At 42.4% G+C, this 25829-nt stretch overlaps 1 protein-coding gene across 2 annotated transcripts in view; it reads left to right on the forward strand.

Moving 5' to 3' along the window:
* The window catches only part of PPARGC1A (PPARG coactivator 1 alpha), a 367614-nt gene that overhangs the window by 313392 nt on the left and 28393 nt on the right, over nucleotides 1–25829 (forward strand). For both annotated transcript variants that reach the window (XM_075091755.1, XM_075091756.1), the window contains exon 3: nucleotides 25336–25530. In XM_075091755.1, the coding sequence (XP_074947856.1) occupies nucleotides 25336–25530 (195 nt within the window). The remainder of the gene's footprint in view (nucleotides 1–25335; nucleotides 25531–25829) is intronic.

A 25829-nucleotide genomic window follows, 5' to 3' on the forward strand; every position in this document is an offset into this window, starting at 1 on the left:
TTTTGCATAGGTGTAGCCCAGGTTACTTTTCAAGACCGTGCTATGTGCCATGTATTTGGAAAGCCTAAATAGACTACTATGTTTTATTGTAGGCTGCCAAAAAATGCTCTATTACAAGCAATGAGAGTATGGGGTGAAAAAGAGGTGCACAATGAAATGCATACTGTCTTGCCCCTGGCAGCAGGGAAATTCATGGAGATAAATGATTTCTTATTTATTTGGAAGGGTTTGCATCAGGAAAACGATGAGGGTAGAGGAGAGCCTTAAACATCACCAGAGTAATTTGCATTGGTTCAGATTATAAACCCCCTCGTGTTCTGTGGTGCTGCCAGTCCCTTTCACTATTTCAGGTTATTCATTCAAGGTTTGCAGCCGGATTGATTAATGAATTACCAGATCTTGCATAAAATGACTTGGCCTGACTTTTAAACAACCATCAATGTTTTCTTTGCCAGTCTTGTGACTGGTGTTAATGGGTTTCCAGAGAGCTGAGCCTATACAGACTTTCTGTACTGGCCTCCCCTAGCATTTTTTCCACTTTTTAATTTTCTCCAAAACTAGTAGCCCAGGGCAGGCAGTTCAAGGAGATATAATCTCAGGGAGAAAAAGACATAGTAGTCAAATCCTTGATGGCTGATGCCCTTCAGTGCCAAATCAGCATGATTTATCATAGCCATCTATTCAGCACAACAGAGGCTGGAGGTGAGCTGCATGGTGTACCTCACACAATATGCATAACTAGAGCTCTGAACTTTGAAGGAAAGCCTCAGAGCTATTTGCAAAGTGCTGGTGCTTAGTGAATACTAAATTACATTTAGGAAATAGTCTACTGCTACCAGTTATACTTCATTTTTATTCTTGACACAGACACCTAAATCAGAGAACAGTAACATTTCAGAGATTATGGTAGCAGTTTGGGTATGTTCCAACACTATAATAGGATCAGAATTTTAAGGCCTTTTTTATTATTACCAATAGTCGCTTAGTTTCTACTGCAGCGTACTTTGTAGGGAATTACAGCTTTTACTAAAAAGATTAAAATGCTATTATGCAAATGATTGCAGTATGTTATTATGTTTACAAATTAACATCCATGGCTCAACACACAAATTAACTAACTATTCCATCTATATTATTAAGGGTTTAATAAAGTAACTGTTGATAAAAATGAGGAGCTTGGAACAGTTAATAGGAACTGATTGTGATTTAACATAGAACTTACACATTGTGTTTAATGTTCTAGATGGTATAATGGCAGAATAAAGCTTATCAAAGTGCTTAAAAGACCTGAGATTGTGTGAACAGCATGGCAGCATGTCTGAGGCCTCAGAGAGCACAAACTAAGTAGCTCTGGGCAGTAACTCAGAGCAGGCAGCGTATCGGTGAATCTGAAGGTAGCACAGGACCATGTCATATCAACGTGTGGTTTCCAGCTCCAGTAAGTAGGTTTCTTGAAATTCAGATTCATACACATTGAATGTTTTACATGATAAGCACACGTAGGCTACTTGGGAACCTGTGTCCCTCTAAAATGCATCCTGTAATGAAATGCTTCTATGGCAAATGGGATTTCGCTGCAGAGAGTATCGCTGTATGACAAAAGGGGAAGGCTGAGTTCAGGTTGAGATGACTTTACAAACAGCGCTGCAAATTGCTATTCCTAGCAGTTCATAAGAGATCATAAAAGCAAACAGATAAGAGCTACTAAGGTCCTAGAGAAGTGAATGTACAGTATGTGGTTACGGGATAGATTTAGTAGGGAAACAGACAACATTGTAGGTTTAATACAACAATAAACATAAAAGGCAAAAAATGCAGATTTGGGATAGGAAACTTTATAAGAACAATAAAAGGTAACAATGTATCATAAAAAACGGCTTGTGAGACTAGGAGAAAGACCCTCAGTTCCAAGGAAAGAAAATAGCGGAGGCTGTGCGAAAGTACCAGAATTTTTATATTCCTAATGGAGCAATGTCATGTTTCTTGTGTGTTCGAATGCGTTACCTTTTCCAATATCTCTGGCCAGACTCAGGTTTCTGCATCTGCTAAATAGGAGACCAGCACAATAACATTACATCTATGGGGGTGACGTATGTAAACTATAATCCATGACTAGCTATGCTGGCATTTAAAAAGGCTAAAGCAGTAAGTGCAATTTATTTTACTCCAAGCAGCCGCTATGTAATTGGGAAGAGTTTATGCAAATGCTCTGTGTTTAGTGTTAGCAAGGTGTGCTGCTGCTCCCTTTTCCTTCCTGCTTGGACAAACTACAAACTGTCGAAACGTGCCTCTGTTTTAATGCAAGAACCTTGCATGTTGGTTGATGCCTTCAGGCAGGAAAGAAGTCCCAAATGAGCAAAAAACAATTGCTTTGAGAGCTTATTGTTTGATGTATGAGGCCACCAAGACCGTTCCCCAGGCACACGATCAAGAAAATGCAACTGATCCCCTTTGCAGTCCCATTAAGGAGATATTTCACCTGGAGCAGCCGTGGCTTGAGATGCTCACCGTGGCTCTGCTCTGCTGAGCACCTGTCCTTTTTGCAAGAGGGAAGACTAACGCTCACCAGTAGTAAGCTAATTAGGTCATTAGACAAATGTCTTGGCCCGTGTTAAAACCAGCCCTTGAGGACACCGTGTTACACTCTGTTCCCACTGGCTACGTATCTAAATACAAGCTGGTGTCAGCTGCCATACAGACAAAAATGTAATAGCCTCCTTTCACAGAGGTCATCTTAAATCCACTTTGGTCACAGTCACACTCCACATCTGTTTTAGTGAGATGCAGCTTCTTAAGGTGGCGTTTGGACTTCATAAGCACACAAACAGCCCAGCTATAAATTGCTACTGCTGGACTTATTTTGAATAAGTGTATACTGTTTCATATTTATAATGGTGAGGCTTCATAATATTCGCAGTGAATATATAACACAGATCAGTTCAACAAGCATGAAATTGTATGTTGTCAACTTGTCACATAAATAGAGCCATATTCTAGCTTACGATAATGTTGAACTAAATATTTTCTCCCTAGAACTGCAGAGAGGGTCGCAAAAAAATGGGACAGTGGCTCTGTCTTTTGTTAGAAAAACACTCACGGAGACATTGCTAGTGTGAAGTAAATGTTTCTGATAAGATTTTTCTGTTTTTTTCTTCCCCGTTTGCTTCACAACAGCAACAGAAAGTTTGCCTTTCTTAGACAAATGCTAATTGGCTAAACTGTTAAATTTATTTCCCGTAATGGTTTTGTTTCTAGTGTAACCTCTTTTCTTTTTTTTTTTTTTATTGTTGCTATTTTTGCACTGTGCATCATTGCTAATTGCTACTAAATGCTCCATCTTAACCCTGGCATGCTCTTTCCCTGCTGCCCCATCCCACTTAACATTAACGCAGTCCCATGCCATTACAGAAGGATAAAATCATAGTGAGGCTTAATTTAGGAATTTTTTTTTTCTTCGTGCTACTAACCTATTGTGCATTTGTAGGTCAGGAAGAGGAAATTGCAGGGAGAGTTTTGGTATTGAATCATGTCAAACTTTTTTTCTCCACGAGTAGAAAAAATGCAAGCAAAAGCATGTGTGTGTGTACGTCTGTCTGTGAAAACATATCCACTTGTAGCTCTTGTTATACTGCAGTGGTTAATACTCAGATGCACCAGAAATTTGCAGTCTTTCTGGAGGAGTGCTCCCTGTCAGCTTCTTGGGCCTTTTTTTCTCCAGTGTCTGATATTTACTTCGGTATCTTGGTGCAGGTGCGTACGGGATCCTAATGCCTATGTTTGCGAGCGGTGGACGGCAGCACTGGCATACACAAGGATCTGACTGTGTGTGCACGCACGCTCAGCCATGGAGGCTGGTTTTAGGTCTCAGTGGAAATTAGCCCCTTTGCCACGCGTAGTTGGTGGCTTTGCTGAGTTTTCCGTTCTGACACAATGGAGCAACAGCCGTGCTTCGTAATGATTGAGAAATTAATTAGCACTTTGTGGTGGTGATGAGTCTGAAGGGCCATGATTGGCGTTTGCTTTTCACCACATGCAGTAATCACTGGGTTTTGTTTATGAAAGCACAAAACCAAAACCTATTGAGATTTTGGTGTTGTCATGAAGCCTGAGCTGTCTGATGCACTGGCATCATACCTCCATTTTCTCACACACATCTGTGCTTTTGTGCCTTCCTGTGAGTAGCACAATGGGGTGCTGGTCTGTAAAGGGTACTTCTATAATCAGAAGAACTGAGTATTTTCTGTTAGGAGCCACGGTGGCAGCCTTGGGCAAGTGTTGTCGACTTGCTAATTTATGACAGCTTTGAGTTGCCTGAACTGCTCCCAGACATCTAGCTCATCAAGTGAAGTTCAGGACAATCTGCCTTTCCAAGCAAGTTACGGGGTGAGAGGTGTCAGACGGGCAGAGAGAACTTCCTGCACCTCTACACTTCTGTCTGCTGCCATATCTGCTCCTTGAGGGCTCAGCAATATTAAATCTTCATAGGGATTTGGAGGGGCAGTCCATCAAATGGTCTGATGGACTGCACACCTCTCCTCCAGGAGGTACACTTGCCTGCAAATAGAGGTGCTGGGTGGAAAACTTGTTTCTCACCCAAGGGATTACTTGCAAGGCGGTGGTGATAACGGTTATCTGGAGGATTTGTTTGGTCAGAGGAACGTTCTGCTTCCCCGCAAGCTACCAGAAGAAACAGTGAGTGTTTTCTCCTGGAATCGTAGTTTCCTCCAGAGGGAACCCAAAATTGTTTCTGAAAGTACCCCTAAATCTTTGTGAAAAAAACCAATTGTTCTACAAAGTTGCTGTTTAAGCAGTGTCATAATGATTCAGGAATTACATCAGAGAGCGCAGGTAATAAACGTTACGGAAGTGAGACTGCTCACTGGGGTTTTGACTTTGGTGAGAACGCTGTGGGCTTGCACATTTCCCCAGAGCAGTCAGTGACTCTCAGTGAGGAGCAGGTGTGATGAGAGTTTTAAAAGTCTTCTAGAATTCAGGATTATTTTTTTTTAATACGTATCAGTTGAGTAGCTGCATCTAGTTATAATGTGCTCTGCTCTGCCGGGCCCTGTGGGCTGAGACTGAATGAAGAGGATCGTTTCTATCGTCTCCACTTCAGGAAGGCTTGTTGGGGAGGTGTGGGCAGCTGGATAGTGCAGGTGACAGTGTGGCTGGTAAAGGATGAAGAACGGACTTGGAGGAGGGGAGGGCTTTGCCGAATCACAGAATGGTTGAAGTGGGAAGGGACCCCAGGAGGCCATTTGGTCCAACCCCACCCGCTCAGGCAGGGCCACCTAGAGCAGGAAGTTGAGGAATTACTTTGTGTTCCTCTGCTGCTGCTTGTCCACCCTTAAAATGATACTTTATTAGGACTGGCAATGAGTTTCTAATCCCATTTAGAAGATCTTGCACTATAGTCTTTAGCAGCTATGGATTCTCCAGGAGGCATGTCTGTACGTAGCAAGAAGCCCATCCTGGCCAAATCCTAGTTTTCAGAGGAAGATGGGTGACAAGAGTGTTCTCAGTCTGGCCTCAGTTTTCATGGCAAATTTTCATAGAAGGAACCCTACCTGCTGGGCTGGTCTTAGCTTCCACAGATCCTTAGCTTGTCCATTTTTTGTTGTCAGACTAGTGAAATCTTAAAGTTGTCAGGTAAAAAAGGATATATATGCAATAATTTTAATATTATTTTAATAAACAAAAACTTAAGTGCATGCTTATTGACAGCTGATTGGATGTACCCTGTAAAGCATTTGACCCTCCAGGCATGCACAAAAGGGGAAGGATTTCTATCTGTCTGAGAGAAACTTATGCATTTTTTACATTCTTTTTCTGGTTCGTGTTTGCTTTACCTTTTTCCCCCCACCAGGACTGGTGTGGATTTTCTTGGCTGTACTGATTACCCTTAAAAGCCCAACAAGCACTCTTCACACTAGTATGAAGATATCAGGGAAAACGTAACCAATTGTCACCTCAATTACATCTGGAGAAAAGCCAGAAAAAACTTGTGGGTTTTTTTTCAAAGGCATAGGAACATATCGCACAGTCCTTAACACTACAGAGACATTCATCCATTTACAGTGAAAGGGTGTCAAACTGCTTCTGCTTGTATGTGATGGGAGTGTTGCCATCTCTTGTCATTTTCTTTGCTGTTGATCCCACTCTCATATAGGAAGGGTCAGGTCAAATGCCTCTCTGGAGACCAAGTCTCCCATTTGCAGCAGGAAATCTCTCGGGTGGAGAGGATAACGTTACAAAACAGAGGCTAACATTACAAAACAGCTCTGCTGCCTCTGGCACAGTCTAGAGCATCACAGACCAATAACGCCTATCATGTCACTCTTGCAGCACCTTATTATCTATGTTTTTCTGTAAATCCGATTCGAGACTGTCATTACCAGTTTCAGGTAGGTGAACACCATCTGGGTGAAATAACCATGTGCCAGTGATGGGCTGGAGGGGGCTTTTGTTAGTTAATCATCCCTACCTTCCCTTTGATGAGTTAATTTGTCTGTTGAGCCATGGAGGAGCCCCCAAGAGCTCCCAGAAGCCCCTTGTTAAAATTCTGCCGACAAATGGGAAGATAGGGATGATTTCACTCTTTTTGCTGGAGCCTGTGCTATCTGTGATATTGCTAAATCATCCATAAGGCATAACTTTCTGTGCAATCTTTTTGTTACAGTTCTGGCAGCACATTACTTCTTTGTGCATTTACTTTTTAAGTGTTGCCACTGGATACCTAACCCTCCTGAAAATCTCATCCCATAAATTCAGGTTAATTGTAGTACTTCCATGTGGCCTTTTAGTAGCTGCCATACCAGGTTCCTTGGCTGTGATGCTGGACTATAATCTTTTTTTGTTTTTTTCTTCCTCCCCAGTTACTAAACACAGTCTTTATTTACTTGCCTCGTGGTAATGCCTAAAAACCCTGTAGCAGGGTGATAGTCTCTTTGTAAGTACTAATGACCAGCCCATCCCTGTTTTATGGTGTGCGCTTTGAAGTCCTTAGAAGGAGCAAAGGTAGTGAAAGAAGAAAAGAGCTGGTCCTTGGGGCTTGTGAGTGAAGATAGACTCCTGTAGAGGCCTGGGAGCACTCCTGTCTAACTAGGCTGCTCTTCCTCCCAGCCATGTGGAGGCAGTTACAGCCTGCTTATCTCACCCAACCCAGGGAATAAAGTTCTAACCTACAACATAGCTAGGAGATGCTAGCTTGAAGTTGCAGTTGTGTCAACAAGATTTGGGACTACCAAACCTGGGGAGAAGCTGCCTTAAGTAGTAAATCCCACCATGGAGACTTGCTTATCTCCAGCCCTAAGAAGAAAAAGAATTTATTTAAAAAAAAAATCCAAAAACCAAACAGAACACCCCAAAAGACTAGGAAGGTAAGAAGTACTGTCATTTGGAAGATGCTCTGCTCCCTTTTTAATGAGTCAGACAGGACTTGTTAGCTTTGATATACTGCTCTTACGGCCAGATCAGGGCTACCTCTTGCAAGGCCATAAGTATGTCTCTGCATAGTGCTGACAGATGCTATGGGTGGATTTATTAGCTTTTGCTCAATATTGATGTTTCTCCTAGGCTCTGTTCTGAGAGAGGGTGAACCCCTCCTGCAGGAGCCAGGGAAAATGATGGAGGGACACTAGAGTAAATCTGAAAGAGTCAGCTGGGATTCTACAGGCTTTTGAGCTCTGTCTAGAGCTGACCATGATGCACCATGCAGGTTCCTGCAGAGTTAGTTGGTGTCTCTGTATTGTGTTTTCAGATCTGGGTTGGGAAGGGCTACTTGGCTGTGTCCTGTACAGATCTAAATGGTGTCCAAGAAGCTGTGCTCTGCTGCAACTGCCCAGGGAGCTTCCCCAGAGTGCCAGGGAGCAGGAATCTTCTGTAGATACTCAGGGTCTCCACGCTGAGTCAGTTCAAGTCCAGTATGGTCAGAGCTATTAGGCCATGGAGGGCTAATTCTCTGCTGGACCATCAGCATTGCCTTATACCCCACTCCTGGCACTTGCAGCTCTCTGAATACAGTCTGGATGCACTTGAAGTGCCTCTCTGTGGACCCCATCTGGACCCAAGAGGGCTTGTTAGGGGCAGCCCCATGCTGTATGTAGGTGGTTGTTCTCTTTCTGGATCTCTCACAAGATTAGAGGTTTGAAACTTTGATTTGTAGAGCCAAAGCTAAAATAGGAAAAAGACCTAAACGTCAACCTGTAATAGTTCTTATTTCCTAAACCCTATTTTTGAAAATTATGTATATATATTCTTAAAGATGTGCCTTGGCCCAGAAGGCATGTCAGAAACTTTTTAGAAAATAGCTTTTGTGGGTACTGGGCTTTTCTGTCAGTCCAGCTTGAAACATCCAGGAATTCTGCCTTCTCCAGCCTGTTCCTCCAAGTTGCATCACACGTTTAGCAGGAACCTTGAACTGGACCCTTCCACTTACTCTCCCGTTATTCCCTCCTACGCCATCATTCCTGCTCGCTCTCCATCACTGTAATGTTAGCTATCTGCCACAGCTTCCATCAGCTTGCTTTTTTCCCTGACCAGAATTCATAGGGATGAACAAAAATCCACTTATGTCTTTTGTCCTTCCCTGCACCTGCTTCTAGGAGTGCAATGACAGATACCAGTTTTATTGTGTGCCAATGTTACCACTCTGTTTACAGCAGATTTAAGAGTTTACATTAGGCCACAGCGTTATCTTCCAGTTTTCCTAATTCTATCTGCTGGCAATCCCAGCTATGCGGTTGGGGTGGCTGCCCCTGTCCTAAAGGAATTTGTGTCAATTTCTGTGGGGACAAATCCTCCCTGTGCTAAACCGCTTTGCAGTATTTGCTCAAACTCAAATTTTGACAAAGACGTTCTGTCCACATCCACCAAAAGAGATTGCCTTTTTTTTTTTTTCAGATGCACTTGGAGGTAGATGCATTGGAAGCTGCCTGTACCTGGCTGATAACTGAGACTGAGCATCTATGTAGCACGATCCATGCCCTTTTCTAATTTGTCTTTGAATGACAAATGTGTCTTCACTGAGTCAGCAAAAGAAGAGATCCTACAGTAGAACTCATTGCCCTTCTATCACTTTTAGCTGAGCAGCTAGGTTGTCCCAATTCCTACCCAAAATCACTCTTTAAAAAAGCTCTTATAAAGACATCCTTCAAATGTATTGTCCAGCACTGCATTATATTCTCTAGTCATTTCTGATCAAGACTCATAATGTGCTGCTATTTCTTTAGAATGCCTCCCTAACCATACTGGTATATTCCCAATTAAAAGAAGAATTCACATCTTTGTGAAAGTCGAAGTTGCTGGGATTTGGAGATAGTCCACATTAGTCCTCACCACTGTTGCCCCTAGAGAGTCAAATGTAAGACTTGAGTGTGGATAACCTCAAAAAAGAAAAGCAAATTTTATTGCAAACTTCTGCATTTCACGCAGGAGCCATGTACAAGTTAGCTGACGTTCGCGTGAGAGGCTTTAGGGTGAGAAATCGGTCAAATTTGCATGGCTTTAGTTTTCATTGCAAGTGCTCTGTTCAGTTCTAAAACGATACCTTTTTTAACTTTGAAACTGCTAACTGGTAAGTCAGCCCTTTCCCATAGGAGAGGCCTTAGCAAAATAACTGTCTGTGAGGAAGATGGTGGAACAGTAGTGTGGTGTAATAACATGCTTGTGTTCAATAGCAAAGGAGTCAAAATGCTCATAGACTTGGAACGAAAACCTACAAAACATTGCTGACTGCTATTTAAATGTCTGATTCCATCTGAATTTTTTCTGTGCAAAGATGTGTCTCCCAGTGCCAAATTTCTACACTCCAAAATTCCTGGAGATGTCTACCTTCTACTTCTTGAATACTAGTACCTTTGGATTTGTGCAGGTGTCCTTTCTGGTCCTGAATGCTGCTAAGCTAATGAAGGATCAGGGCCACTACACGTGATGTTCTCCCTCTCTGGAATCCAATAATTGTTTTGTATCAGGGTGTAATTGTACCTGTAGGTATTAGACGAACCTGCTAAATCAGGCTTTGTAACTCTTGAGTATCTTCCCAAATTGCATTCCATGATTTGGTTAGATTATATCTTATCTCTAACCTTCTCGCTTCAATAAACACGCAATATCTAGCCTGCCTTCTCCCACCTTATACACAAGGAAAATCATCAGGACCTAATCTGTTGCTGGCGTTAATGGCACAATTCCTCATCCTAATTTCCATTCACTCTGCCTGATATCCCACAAATGTCTTTGAGAAAGTATTTTATCCCTGATCTGTACCTGTAAAGACACTTTCTTCCTCCATCACTGCTGTCTGACTTCCTACAGACTTTGTAATGACCTTTCTAGGCTGCGATGGATGACACAGTCTTACATACAAAATTCCACAAACAAGTGCCACATCTCAGGTTGTCATTTCAGCTCAGAAGGTCCCTCACAGCAGATCCCTGATCTTGAGCTGTTACTATAGCCAGAAAGTGTAGTCTCTTCACTAGCAAAGAAAATAATGGAAAAAATATACAGTAAAAAAGGGGGCAGCAACACAACAGCTTGCTTTCTTTTCTGTCCGGAGGGTGGCTGGACATTGCAATAAAGTTGCCATCATGGCAGCCTGATGGGGGCGAATAGGGGTTGCTTTTGTGAATATTTTTGTTTCTAAGTACCACCCAAATTCTAAAGTAAAATATTTTCCTACTTGGCTTATAGTAATTTGAGAATGTTTGAGATGAAGCTCTGCTGAACCCTCAGTTCACGTTCTCCTATTTATCTTTCCTTGGGGCAAACCGGCGAACCTATCTGTGTGACTATCTGTACAGGTAATGACTTACCCAACCGGCTTTGGATGTTTTCTGGTTTTTATCTTCCCAAAGTAAGTTACACAAAGAGAGGGCCCCACTTAAACATAGGTTTTCTGGACCCTTTGTTTTTCCAAGACACTTGTAAGCCTCTTCCTGCTGTGTTATGTAGGGTTGGCCCAGCTTTTCATGCTCTTTTGAAGTCAGTCATGACCGTGTTCCTTCCCGCTGGTCCAAACTTGTCCAAACTAGTCTAAACTTGTCTCTTTAGCTGTAGCACGTTGATGTTCTCCCTAGCATCTGCTACGTCATACAGGTATCCTGTGGCTTTCTGGTATGGAGGTACATCTGACACACTATCCTTGTTCTGTTGTGGCCATGCACTACTGTCTCTGTGTTAACTTTCTCTGGTAAACTCCATTCTGGAATGCCAGTAATAAGTGAGCAAATACGATGGGGACTTTTTCTGTACAAAAATTGGCAAAATCACCAAGTTGCATGAAAGCACAAAATGAGTCTCCCCTTAGTTATGTTGCTGTGACCCCAATGCTCTTGACAACCATTTTTCAGTTCTCTTCTGTCAGCTGGCAGCTTGGCTGAAAGTGCTTTGGGACAGGGACTGTGTGCACTGTTGGCATCCATGAAATATTGTCCCCTGCTTAGAAGGGGAGACTGGTGTTGCTGGTTGGAGCCCTGTCCTCCACCATGCCCGTGGGCACGCTGGCCTGGACAATGTGATTAATCTCTGTGCATCAAATCCCCTGCTATAAAGCAAGGATTATAATCCTCCTTTCTTGGTCTTGCTGTTTGAACTGTGAGTACTTTCTGCAGATACTTTCCCTTACGATGTGATTGGAGATTGTTCAGTGCAATAGGTCTGTTGTCTTGGTAGTGCTAGAGTAACACTTAACCAGGAGATATTGAAATTGCAGGAGATGGACTGTAACGTTAATCATCATAATGAAGATGGGCATTATTTTTGCTGCGTGACTGTGGAAGGAAAGGCTGAGAAATCGATGGCTAAAATCACTGGGTGTATACTTTCAAAGATAGGGCTTGCTAAGCAGCCAGGTGACAACAGACATGTTGCTTTTTTGACAGAGAGGGACTGAACTTAACTGCCAACTCAAAAAGAAAACGTGCTTCCCAAATGAAGACATATGGAGGGTTTTAATGGCAGTTGCAAGGCATGTGGCTAGGTTATGTGTTTATGTGTGATCTTATAAAGGGACTGGGTATATATCTGGTGAGGGAGTCTGTGAATTCCACCACTATTTAAGAGTGAAAACATTTCTCACCCTGAAAAGAGAGTCAACAAAAAATTGTGTCTGAGAGGACAGGCTCTGCTAGCTCCATGGCTGTTGGATGCAATGCCTGCCCAATACGGGAAGGAACTTCTGTTCAGCTGCATGGTTGGGTTTTAGCCTGGCCTTGCTCAGAATTTGTCTCTAGAAGTTGGCCTTACTCAAGGTGGGGGTTTTAAATTGTATTAAAAGAGTCTCATACTAAAAAGTTGTGGTAAAAACCAGGGAAAGAAAAAATATCAGAAGACATGTTAAAATACGAGTCTGAATCTGTGTGCATTTGGTACTCTTGTTACGGCAATCATCCGGGTGCCAAGACTGGTGTAGTACCTGGGACATTGTGTGGAAGGCAGTGGGCAGGAATCAGTGTGCAGGGGTGCTTGCTGCTTGAATCCTGTGGTGTTCCCGGTCTGAGCTCATACAGCGAGTCCCCATCACGGTGTTACCTGCAGAAGTGCGGGCAGTTGAGGCAATAACAGCAGCAGGTATGTTACACCACATGACTGATTTCTGTGGTGGTGTCTTTCAGACTGGCTGTAGCATGAGTAAAATGTATGTAAGGACAGAGACTATTTGTGCTTTGCTTTGGAGTGTCTTTGTTTTGATATCTTGTCATGGTTTTCAGTGAGTAACAGATGAACTGGTATCCTGCTTAAGACCACTTGAAGAGAACTGCTGTAGCCTTAAAAAAAAAGCAGCTCATGTGTTTTAAAGATGAAAGATGGAGTCATTAAAGACTGTAGGGTCTTGCAGTTTTACCTCAAAGGAAAAACACTCATAGCTCCACAGTTCAGCTGGCAGGGAACCATGTCAGACTGTGGAGCCTTGCCCATATGTGCGAGTCCTCTTACGGTACCAGAAATCATTTTGTTTTCTTCTAAAGTCCTGGACAGCAAGATAAAAATGTCTCGCTCAGATATGCATTTTGGAATTTCAGAATTAAATGTAATAAAGCAGATTTTTATTTTTACTCTCTTTTGATGAGACATGCAATGTGAGAGTGAGGGTGCGGTGTTAGAGTATCTTTTGATTTGCTATTTGCTATGTGTTAAACATTTATATTTCAAAGAAGTGTTTGTACCTATACCGAGCGTTTAGCAAATCCAACAGCTCATTAGATGTTAGCAATAGCAACACTGCTAAATACAAAGGATTCATAGGCAAAGTACCCCTCAGGCTATATCTCTGAGAGAAAAAGTGGCAAATAGAATCAGAAACTAATTAAATAGTCAGCTAAAGCGAGCGTAACTTTAAAAAGCTCTAAAACTACCAAAAATGGAAACATATTACAGTTATCTGCATTCACAGTGCAGAACAAGTTTGGTAGTATTTAAGATAATTCTCTAGTGCCTGCTATTTTTAGTCCAAGGGTAAGCTTCTGTAAGAGCCTTTCAGCGTTGCATCCCTTTAACCTGGCCTAACAAGCTAAGCCAGTAAGCTGTCTGATTTCCGTCTTACAGGAGGCAGAGAGATAGCTAAAACAAACCATTTGTGGTGAAAATGCTTGGCCTATCTTGTCTTAAGAGCTTTCTTTGTATAGATTTTTTTTTTTAAAGTCCCAATATCAAGCATTGCTTGTCAGAGACCAAAATGTCAAACTTTGCTGTTTGGAAGTCGTAGAAGCGCAGGAATGAAAGGAGGATTTTATAGACCCAGCCTAATGGAAATAAACATCCCTGCATTGCCACCAGTGAAACCCAATCAGGGCAGTTTAAGCTATTGCTATCGATGTGTCTGAGGAAAGAGGAACATATTTAGTTTTTCTTGGGGAAGGAAGGGCAGACATAAAGGGCCTGATTTGCTTCTCACTTACACGTAATCTGTCCTGGTTTAACTCCATTGACTTTACCAGGTGACGCTTGCTTTGTGCTGCTTTAATCCAAGGGAGAGTCAAGCTGGGGTTGGCGTTATGCTGCCTGTGCCGCCAGCACTCGGGTTTGGGGCACCCTTTGCTGTCGAAACAGGGGGCAAGCATTGAAACTCACAGTGCTCATTGCACACTGGTGATTTGGAGTGCTTCAGGTGGATAAAACTTGGCAACATTACTCACTTACTTATTGGAAATATTATGTGGGTGTGTTGCCCCCCCTCCCCCCGGTTAATAGGATTAAGTGCAACTGTATTTACTTTCTTCTGTCTTTCCCCTTCCCCCCGTCTCTCTCTTTTCTTCACCCCTCTCTCTGACGATGTGTAATTCTTACGTATGTTTATAAAACAGGATTTTATTGCTACCTAAACACGGGTGGTCCTACCTGCTCCTCTCATCCAGCTGAGCAAGACTTAAGTGCAGCACCCTGTCCTCTGTCTGAAATAGTTAGAAACAGAGGTCATGCTGCCTGGATTAATGATAGTAGCTCCAGCTTTCTGCCCCCAGAAATGTCACTTAAACAGGATTTCCCTTCCCCAAACACTGGATCAGGAATGTGTCTCTCTCATCTCGGGCTGTTTCCAGTCTGCAGCTCCCTTCCCCTCTTTCTTCCCCCTCATTTTGGGTGCTGATAGAACAGGACAAACTGTCTCCATACAAAGGGAGGCCATCTGAGCCGAGAAAACCTAGGCTGTGTTGAAGCCGGTGACCTGGAGGGTCCCACCTCTGATTTAGTATTCAAATGGCTGCACTTCTTATTCCTGGGGTTAGGCACATCCCGTGGGGTTTTGGCTGTGCATCTAGCAGCTACATAGGCTTGAATTATAACTTCTGTTGATTTCAGTGGGGGTAACTTTTAAACTGAAGATGCACTTGACATGAACAAAAAGATACGTGCATTTCCAGCAGGAAATTACATTTGTGAGCAGTGTCTACTGCATTGTAGGCAAGACGCACCCAAGCCACTTCTAAATTCATCTGCTTAGTTGTAGCAATATAATGCTCAGCTGCAAAACTCACTTGATAAGTAGGAAGAATTAGCCCTTACTGGCCGTGGGCTGGACTGCTGTTAGTCCTGGGCCAGGCTGGTACAGACAAAGTACACAGGAGCTGCTTCTCTCAGCTTCAGAATCAACAAACCTGAAGACCAGAGGACCAGGTCCCCAGCTAGTATAAATCTGCATAACTCCCTTAAAACCTGTGGAGAGGCCCTAATTTATGGCGGCTGAACATCTGGGCCCAAGTTCTTTTTCTTTTGGTTACTAGCAGGATTAAACAGAAGTATCCAAAATTATTTATTATATATGCTGTGGCAACATCTCAAAGCCCAATTGTAAATCAGGACACCATTGTGAAAGGGGTTGTGTGAACACATAACAAAAAGACAGTCCCTGCCTAAAGGAACTCACGGCCTAATTAATAATGATACTTAGTGCATTAGCAGGTACAGCTGGACTTGACTGCCTGTTATGGGTCATTTTTAAAGATGTAGGGCAAAAAAAAATGGCCAGGTTCATTTTCACCATTTCTGATTAAAAAGGGACTGGTTAATATCAGTGTCTCACAAAGAAAAATACTATCTTTTACATTGTACAGATGGAGGGCTGGAATTCAAGAACGGGCACTTTTAAAAGACTAGCAGACAACGAGCAATATATTCAGTTATGACTAAGAAATAAATAGAAGAGAGGCCACTGCGGTGGGAACTGTAGCGTGCATCACAGTATGCATGTGCTACATAACTCTGTTTGTCTGGTTGAGGATAAATGAACAAGGTAGCTTTAGTGTAAACTAGCAAATCAGTTTTACATTTTAGTGTCAATCCCATTTTATCAACATTATTTGTGAAGACTAGTGAGGTCCAGGAAACTTAGAAACAAGCCAACAGTGGACATGCTCTAGAGGAAGCTTTGCAACAGATAACTTTTCTGTGATTTTTTTTAAATGTTTTCTGTTTTAAAATAATCTCTAGTTTATTATTCTATTCACATACACAAAATTACATTGAAAGAACATTAAAGTCTCAGCACCTAGTGACAAATCAAGGAAATACATAGTTAAGGATATTATGAGACATCTGAATGAATCCAAATGCTTAACTGGCGGAAAATTCAGACACATCTCCTCATCCCGAAGAGTGTCCTCGGTGGTTATAGAGGTTTACCAGGGTACACTGTTCAGTTGCTGCTTTTTGAGGCGAGGGCTTATTTGCCTGCTGGGACAAGCTTACATTTTGTTTTCATGGGGCTGTAAAAGCGAACTGAAACATCCTGGCAAAATGCAGCTGTGATCTGTGCCGTGTTAAACCCAGTTAGCACCTTCCTCACTGTGGCATCTCCACATTCTTACTTGGTGCTTCATTATAAAGGAGCCTTTCGTTGCTTTCAGCCTAGGACGCTCACAGTATCGGTACCCGGGGTGTTCTCTCAGCTGAGAATCTCCTTAGATATGGGAACACCAATGAGGTTTTCTGAAACTTTTTTAACCTGGTAAGAGTAGAGCGCACATATCTAAAGATACCTTTTTTCCCTCTTCATTATTTCCTCAGGTTGTTTTACGGCTAATGCCTGCTATCTTTGTTTATGTTATCTAGCTAAACCACCTCTCTAAATGGTGTGTGTGTTACTCAACATGTCTGCTGGTACATACCAGGAGGATGTTGGAGCCATTGCCGTGACATATAAAGACTGGAGTGTAGCTACATAGGTAAAACATATGAAGTAAATGCATCTTTAGTGCTGCAAATGAGTTTTTGTGTTGTGTCTGAATAAACTCCTTTAGCCAGCGCAGGCCAGATGGCAGCCTTCCAGTTAGATCCCAATAAGATTTGTTGGGAAGCCCAGAAGTATTAATGATGTACTGATCCATTCATGCTGCAGCTTTAAGGAAAACCAGTGTTTTTTTTCCTGTGAGACATGACTTGTGTTTGTCATACCTGTTCGACAGGCATGGTGGTAGGTTTGATGAAGCTGAACATGCTGAAAAATTAAAATATCATAAAAAGCATTTAATGAAGTTGGTACTTTACAAATGCTAATTTCCTGGTCATATTAAATTCCAATTTTCTAACAGTAAAAGCACCAGATAAAGTGTCTTATTTTGCTGTTTAAAAAGGAATTTTTGAGTGTGCGTTCTGTTCGCACAAAACCCAGTCTCCACATAATTGAAAAAAATTAAAAAAATATGTAAACTTTTTTCTGCTATATTGTATATAATTTATATCCTGAAATTTATATTTGTGTAGAGTCATAAATCTCTGGAAAGAAGTAGGGATTATGATAGACACCCTGATACATCCAATATAATTAAAACTAAAACAAATGCAACAGTGAAATAGGGAATGAACAAAAGCAACAAGATTATGCTTCACAGTTTGCAAAGAAAGGGCCTATACTACCACTCAAGTGCATTTTTTAGAGATGTCTGCCATTATCAAGAGGAAAAAGAAGTTTTTAGATCAATTACATGTGTGAAGTAATCACTGCAAAATATATGCAGCTCTTTTTTTCCCAAAACATGCCATGCTGCCTAACAAAGGTATATGAATGTTGAAAAATTTTATGTCAGTGCGTAGGGAGATTAGTGTGGGCATGTACCATAAATCAAGTAAATAAATAAATCTGAGCAAGCAGTGTTTGAATATTTGGACTGAAATACTGCTGACACCATCACTGAAAAATGTGCAATAGGGAGAGTCCTAAACATCTTCCCTACCTGATGCTGTAGCCTGTAGCCTTCCTCCCCCGCCTCTCTCTTACTGCAGTACTCATTCCCCATTTGAGCTTGTCTGAATTGGGACCCTTGGTCAGGAACTGTGACTCTCTACCCCCCAGTATATTTTAGGTGCATAGTAATAATTAAAAATCTCTGTCTGGGTTGTTGCTCAGGTCCTTATCATGTGCATGAATGATTGTCTGTAAAAGGGGAAGGGGCGATGGGTAAGAGGTGCCGTGTGCTGCTCCGGGGGGAAGGTGCTGGGTGGTGGGCTCAGAGGGCAGCCTGCATACCCTCTTGCACCCCAGGCAGTGAGCTACTCGTGCACGTCGGGCTGCCTGTCCTGCATCCCCCCTCCCCAGTGGCAGCTCACCTGCTCCTCTCACCCCTGCTTCCCCACCAGTGCTGGCAGCAAGCATACTTCAGCTCCCTCTTTCCTTTTCTGGCCGTCTTGTACAGTGAAGGGAAACTCCCAGCCTTTCTTTTTCTTGTGGTTCTTCATCAGGCTCTTTCTCCCCTTCGCACTTCTGCCCTTTCCCTGCTCTTGTAGAGTTTTGTGCTTTGATGAGGAGCTCTGCCCAAACCTAGCCCACTACGGCCTGGACAAGACATGCCAGGTCTTCTCCCGCTGCAGTTCCCCACCAGTGAAGACCAGGTGGTCTTCCCTGACACTGGGCAAGACAGCGTGATAGTATGTCCACAGCGTGCCTCAGCGTTGCAGACATGTGGTTCCTGGTAACAGGTTTGGTAATGCTTTTACAATGTCAAGTCCTATACAAGTTAAAAAAGCCCTCTGGTGAGCTAACCTGGTCCAAAACACAGGTAATGCGTTTATTTAGTAATCAGCAAATTAGCCTATGTAGTCAGTAAATGTTGAGGCCCAAACTGCTGATAAGATGATTTGCTTTCAGGTGTTTTCTCAATATTGTGCTCAGCATCAAGTATAAATTGAATAGAGTGACCTTTTGATACTGAGTCAAATTGACTGCATTTCCAAAGATTCTGTGGTTTCAATTACCATAAATTTTTGATATTGGGTCTACCACCGGTGCACCAATTCCAGCACAGCAATATCTTATCATTGGTCCCCTTAACACCGTCAACAGCACGATAGCTTGCTCTCAGATGATTTTTTGTTTTTTCTTTTCCCCAGAATCAAAGATTACTATCATAGAGGGGAAGGATGCAGTTTACACAAATGAAATTGGAATGGCTTGCAAAATGTGAATGAATTTTGGTCAGAAGATGTAAAACGGTTTACAGGTTGCTAGCTGGATCCTCAGTTTGTGAGATGAATAAGTCAATTAGTAGCTCTTCAGTTTATTAGAAACTTAATTGCCAGGCTGTAATGGAAACTTCTGAACTGCAACAACTCGTTAGAAGCAATAAAAAAAAGTGACTTTGTGACAGAGGAATATTTAGTAGGCTCTTTTAAACTGACATGTTTAGCTTAGAGCAGAAAGGTTAGATTTTTCACCTGAAAATATAGTCCATCTCACAGGAGCTATGGCAGCATTACTTTGGACAATCAAGGGCACGATCTTATAGAAAACCCTATTCGCAAATGGCCCGTGCTGTGGTTTTGCATTGTTTAATCCCAGATACTTGTCAATTTTACAGTGTCAGGTGAGCATGTCTCAGAGAGAAAGTAACCTGAGTTCAGTTACCAAACATGAGAAGTTTTTGAGACTAGGAATATAAACCATGTTGTGTATATGAATAATAATAAATATTGTTACTTTTATGTTGTTATACTGTGGAGAAGGGAGGGGAGAAATGGATGCTGCAGGTGCTCCAGTCTCCTTCAGCCTGTGGACCTTGCGCAGGTCCTTCTTGCGGTGCCGTAATGTCCCTGGGAGCGATGCTGGAAGTTTGTTCCGCTCCAGGGACCTAGCTCTGGAAGTTAAGCCTTGCAGTGCTTGCATCGTGTATAATTACCCTGTTTATTTAACATCGTTTTGGGGGTGAGTGGGATGGCAGAGCATGTTGCTGCAGGTCTGTACAATATCTCCAGAAATCCAGCTGGAGTGAAGCTTTTACATAAATACGGGGATGTGGTCGGTCCTACAGATGAGATACACAGTCCATATGTTGAGCACTGGGGCTGCTGAAATCAGAAGGCAAGCTCTGGATTCAAGTGGTCTTTGCCTACAAGTGCATATGAGGAGTGTGAGTATAGGTGTCTCCTTCAAGAAGAGATCTCTTGTTTCCTTCCCATACCCTAAAGGCATTTGCACAGGGGTGGTGATAATTAATCCCCACATTTCTACTACATGTAAAGAAACCTGGCTGTAATTTTCTCCTTGTGGAACTCCATTTTGTTTTTAAAGATAATTGATAGCTCTGGACTTAAGCATTTCAATTATGGGAGTGTCTCTTGGGGACCAGACTAACAGACCTTGGAAAAACGTTCTAATGCAAATGCATCATGTGGATTTTTACTGTAAGACAACACAGGACACCTAAGGATTTGCAAAGCGGTTGAACAGTAAAATAAAAGCTGAAATATTTCTCAAATTATATAATGGCATGGGACTGGCTGTTAGCAGGTAGGGTGGAACAAGTGGTTCTCCACTTGGACCACCAATTCCTCTTTGGCCGTGGGAGAAAATAGCTGCCAGGTATGGCCAGCTCTAAGTTGAGGAGAAGGAGGCACTTGCCTTGGACAGCACATTGAGAAGGCAGCAAAATCACCATGACAGTACTGTCTGTGCCAGCATCCTGGCAGGTTGGCTCCTTCCACTCCAGAGAAGGGAAAACTTGGGCTGTAATTCTTCTCTTTCACCATCCGTGACCTCAGCTCTCATTTTTCACTGTCAGGAGCAGGAAGACCAGCCTGGATCCTAATCCCTCCCCTCCTCCTATCTTCCCTCTGCTTCTGCCCAGCCTGTGGCTCCTTATCCTCAAGTGGCAAAGCTTGGTTTGTGGGGCCAGAGCTGAGATAGCATCTGCCCCTACTCCTGCATGTTTGTTGACAGGAGGTGCTCAGGGCTGGGGTGGTGTTGGTGAGCTTTTCAGTGCCTCTGCACCCCTATGTGCAAAAAGGGGCAAATCTGTACCCCTCATTTCTCATAGCGGTGTGAATCTTAAGGATGTTCTTATTCCAAAATATATTATTAAGGAACTAAATCCTGTTGGAAGTCCCAGATGTGCTCACAAGTAATTTTTGTGCTTTTGAAAGCAGTGCCATAATGTATTAGTATTTTTAGATCACTCGGATATTTTCTTTTGTTTTCTTTGTTAATTGTGCAGTGAATAGATCTTAGGCTACTGAGGAGAAATGAGTCAATTTGTTGAAATGGTGATCCCTCATGAGTTCAGGTGTACACCTGGCTGCTGTGAATTGCTTACCGACCTGGGCTGCTGGAGCAGTGACAGCTTCTACCAGCTGCGGATCTGTCCCAAAGTTTCCTGGGCTTTTTACAAACGTGTGGCAAGCTGTCACTACTCCCAGCTCCTCGGGGCTGTGGATTAATACCGCAGTTTAGAGCCTGATCTTTCAGTATGAATCAAGATGGGCCCCCACACTGTTCAAATTATCAGTGAAGAAACTTCAGAGCAGCAGCATCATTCATTAGCTGATTTCTCTCCTTGAGATACAGTAAGCAAAAGCTGTGCATGTAATAATCACAAATGAAAGGTGGAGGGAATCAACCAGAGGGAAAATGTTGGAAGATACTAATAAAATCATAGAATCATACTATTAACATTTGGAAAAGATTTTCTGAATGATGGGCTTGACCCTTTTCTGGGGTAAATCAGCATACCCAAGCTGGCTGCAAGAGAACGACAGTGGAGTCCTGTGTCTGGACTTCTGCACACTGGCTTCAAGGCTTTCAAGAATGGATTGGTGCATGGAAAGGACAAGGTTGCCGAGTCTCCGTTACAGCTCAGTCTTAGGCATCTGCAATGGGATTGCTGACAAGTAACATGTATTATAGACATAAAATGCTAACCACAAGGTGAACCTGGCTCCATCAATAGGCAGAATAAGCAAAGAAGAAAGAATTATCAGGGGTAGAGGATTTAAATACCTTTGTGTGGGCAAATTATCAACTCATTTCTTATAGCTTTTCACTGGCCAAAGAAAGACTATCTCTGGAGACGTTCTACCGAAGGCAGAAACCCAATTAGAATAAGATTGCTACAAAAATAATAAAGTGTTTTCAGAAAGAATTATTTTTAGTGCTGTAGAAATATTAAAGCATTAGAGCCAAACATCTAAAAGCAGAGAAGGGCAAGTCAGAAACTTTTCATGGTCTTTAGGCTCCTAGATCACTCATTTTTGACGTTCAGTTGGTGTTCTGGCAGTTTACAGAAGTAGCCAGCTTTCCCCATTGCATTCGCTCATGCACAGTGACACCAGTGCCAGGTCTTACTTCTTTTCAGAGCTAATGCCGTGCTGGATATGCTAGAAACTTTTTCTGTCAGAAATGTGGAAGCGCATGCATTCAGTGAGATACTCTGGTTCCTTGCCTCCTTCAGCTGGGTGGAAATTTACAGGGGTCAAAAAACCTCTGGCCCTGATGTCCTAATGTTAAACTAACAACCAAGGATACTAAGAAGTTCATGCGGTGTGGCTGGGAAGTGATGCATAACTGCTTCTGCATTAAAAAGACCTATTAGTTAGCAAGATGCGGTCATTATAAATTGTTTTCCTAAGTGTTTATTAATTGCGTGTATTTGCTGTGCATCTTTATGCTTGAGATTATCCTCCTCCCCTTTCTCTTACACACTGTAGTTCATTTAGGTGGTCTAAATACTTAGGATCTCCTCCTTTAGACAGAAGCAAACCCTTTCAGTGTGACCCTGCTTGGAAGTTAGGGACATGGCAAAGCAAGTTCCTGAGAGTGCACAGCACTTCCTCTGACCTCGGCAGAGATCGAAGTTGCTCAGCTCTCCTGATTCACCGAGCCTGTGTGATGTGCAGGTTGGATGCCAGTCTGAAACATGAACTGCTCTGGTGACAGTGCTGAAACCGTGAAAGAGCCTGCGTTTGGCCATGGCGTTGCTTCTCCCCAGTGCTGTCAACACCAAGACTCAGGTTGCAATAGCAAAGCAGAAAGCTGCTGCTTCAGTGATTATTGCTCAGACGTTGATGTACCGGACCATCTCTCCCTCTGCATCTCCCCTCAGCACTACTTCTGCTGTATCTAATAATTGTGTTTCTTTATAAACAGTAATTTAGGACAATTAGGAGCAATAGTATAGTTAAACCTTTAAAAGGTTATCTCACAATGTCATTTTCTTGACTAATGTGTTCTTGCTGCCATGTCGTTTGTGAATAGACATGTGTTAGCCAGCTAGTGTGCTTCATCTGTGGTGACTTTGATTTATTTGCTCTGTAAATTGGGACTGAAGCAATAATGGAAAGTGACATTAATTGTTTAACAGAGTCCTCTTTGTCACATCCTGTGCTTTCTCTGGGGTGTTTGAATGTTGAAACTTGTACAAAACTAATTGAAATTGCTGTGATGAGGACCAGTGTCCACTCAACTTTCTGTTCTTGAATGTCAGCACACTTGAGTGTCTGTTTAAAGCATGAGAGCTGAGCAGCTAACAGCAAATATCAGGGTTTCTCCTGGCATGCTATTATTAAAGAAGGCATTCCCCATTAGAAAGAGTAAACCTTCCAGCTTTGTTGTCGGCTTTATAAGCTGCAAGGCTCAGTAAGGGGGGGCAGTGGTGTGCCCTACCACCTAGACTTGCTGGAGAAGTTCCTGGTGTGGGGCTGAGGGGCTGGCAGCCAGAGCCCCCGCGGCCACTCTGGGGCTGAGGGCTGGCTCTCACCACCATTCATCCCACTGCCTGCAAGGGGTTTGCAACGCCACTGGGAGAAAAAGTCAGCACTTTGTTACAATGCAAAGTGCTTTTTGCCTGATGACACCTTTTCATACTTTTCTAGAAATGAGACCATAATTTTCCTCTTTGCTTCTCAAAAAGTGGCTGTGAAAAGCTGCATTTAAAGCACAGTTTTGTTCACACGGCGGCTTCTTTCTACTTACTTCCATCCTCTGCACACTGAATTGTCACAACACTGTGCATGTGTCTGTTTGGTATGGTGGAAATCACCATATACCAAGACTTAGACTCTTTTTCTCAGTGGCCAAGCCCCTTTTGGTCTTTTAAGTAAATGCGTTAGCTTTGCCTGAGCGTTTATTTGTTTCTTGGGGATGATGCTGTGAGCACCAGAACAGTCTGTGCTCTGCCGTAGCCTTCTAGCTCAAAGACAGAGCTTTTTTGTAAGAAGCCATGAGGTGTGATTTGGCAGAGAAGCCTGGCAGGAGCAATTGTCTGTGTGGTTTATGAGCGTCTCTATTCAGAATCTGGTAGATACAGTATTGCTGAAAAAAAATCATACTAAGGGGATACCCAGATTCACTTCTTTTTTTGTTCTTTTCTGAGGTGTTACTGGCAACGTTTTATTGTTGACTTTTTACACTTCTTTTTCTTTTATCAAAGGGAGAGCTTTTGTTTGCCTTACTGGAGTATTCCTTGCTAGTCCACTTATAAACTATAAGATTTGAACTCAGCTGAAATCTCTTTGCCGTGTGAACCTGGAGCATGATGAACCACTCTGAAGTTGGTGGGAAAACTCCCAATTTGATATCCTTGGAATCAGTGAAAGGCTTTTCATTTATTTTATAATAGCACTAGGATCAGCCTAGGAATCCTAGATAATTGATCTGTCAAGATTAATTTCCAATCTTTCTGAAAAATAAATGTAATGATTCTTACACAATTCTATTCTTCATAACACTCAGTCCTCCAAAAATCTGTACTTTAATATACAGTAGGGACTAAATTTCATTAAAAAATCAGAAGGCATTTAAATTTACTCAATTTGACAAAAAGAAGTCTTGTTGCTGAAATAAGATATCTAATATAAATTAACATTACAGCCACATCTGATTAGGAATTAATCTACTTTTTATAATTGCTGTCTGAATTAGATAAATGCATACAATAGTCACATTGAGCACTCAAACGACGTAATTTGAAAGGGCGACTTCAAAGGCAACCTGCTTAATACATGTCTTTAAAAGAAACCCAAAGAGCCTGCCATCTACAGTATGAGTCCTGATGGCTAGTTTTATGCCAAAATGCTCAGGAATCAGAAGGTTTTTGCTTGGTTTTGGAGCAAGGATTTCCAGAAGTATGGAAGGGAAAAACTTTCTCTCTTACACCAGGCCACGTACGTGAACAAGGTTTTGCAGATTTCACTGGTGATTCATTTTGGTTTTCTGATTAGCTGTCTTATTCTCTGATTCTTGTAATTTTGTCAGGTCAATTAGCTGATGTTCAGCATTGGAAAGAGAAAGAAACAGACAGCCTGGGCTGACACCATCATTAAGTGTCAGCAGCTTAGGCACATCCTGTAATACAATCCCTGGCTGATTACTTCTCGTTGTTAACACGGGTAAAAGAAAAAGAATTGTGGAAGAAAAGTAAGCTAGAGCAATACAGTGCGAGTGCAAAGAGATTTCTCTTGAACACAGAGACAGATAATTTTATTGCACTTGATTACATCTTCTGAGACACCGTTGCAGGTTATTGTTTCAAGGGCTGGTTTAACTGTGTTTTGACTGCTTTTTCACATACAGAGGCATTGTTTTGTTCCTTTTCTCTTCTCACCTGGTTCTGCTTTTTGTGTTGTCCCCTCCCACAGAAGATAGACGAAGAGAGCGAGGCAAACTTGCTAGCCGTTCTCACTGAAACACTGGACAGCATCCCTGTGGATGAGGATGGATTGCCTTCATTTGATGCACTGACAGATGGAGATGTGACCAATGAAAATGCCGCTAGCCCTTCCCCAATGCCCGACGGCACCCCTCCATCTCAGGAGGCAGAAGAGCCGTCTCTAGTAAGAACCCTTCCTACTGTTTAACAGGAATTGGATGTGCCTCTGGCTACCCGCTGCATGGGTATGATGTAGTCACAGTAAGGTCTGGACTTTTCATTTAGACTGGAAAGGAAAATCAAATAAAGAACTGAAAATTAAGTGGGGAAAAAAACCCACCAAATAGCCATAGGATGACTAATAAGGCAATCTATTAAAAAGTGTGTTGAAGAGATTGTTTTTGAGATTCTTGTGCCACTGGCTGACACTTTTGCTTATCCTTCTGTTCAAATAAGTCAGGGTTTTAATTAATATTTTATTTC

Source organism: Phalacrocorax aristotelis, chromosome 4, assembly GCF_949628215.1.
Source record: "Phalacrocorax aristotelis chromosome 4, bGulAri2.1, whole genome shotgun sequence".
Lineage (NCBI taxonomy): Eukaryota > Metazoa > Chordata > Aves > Suliformes > Phalacrocoracidae > Phalacrocorax > Phalacrocorax aristotelis.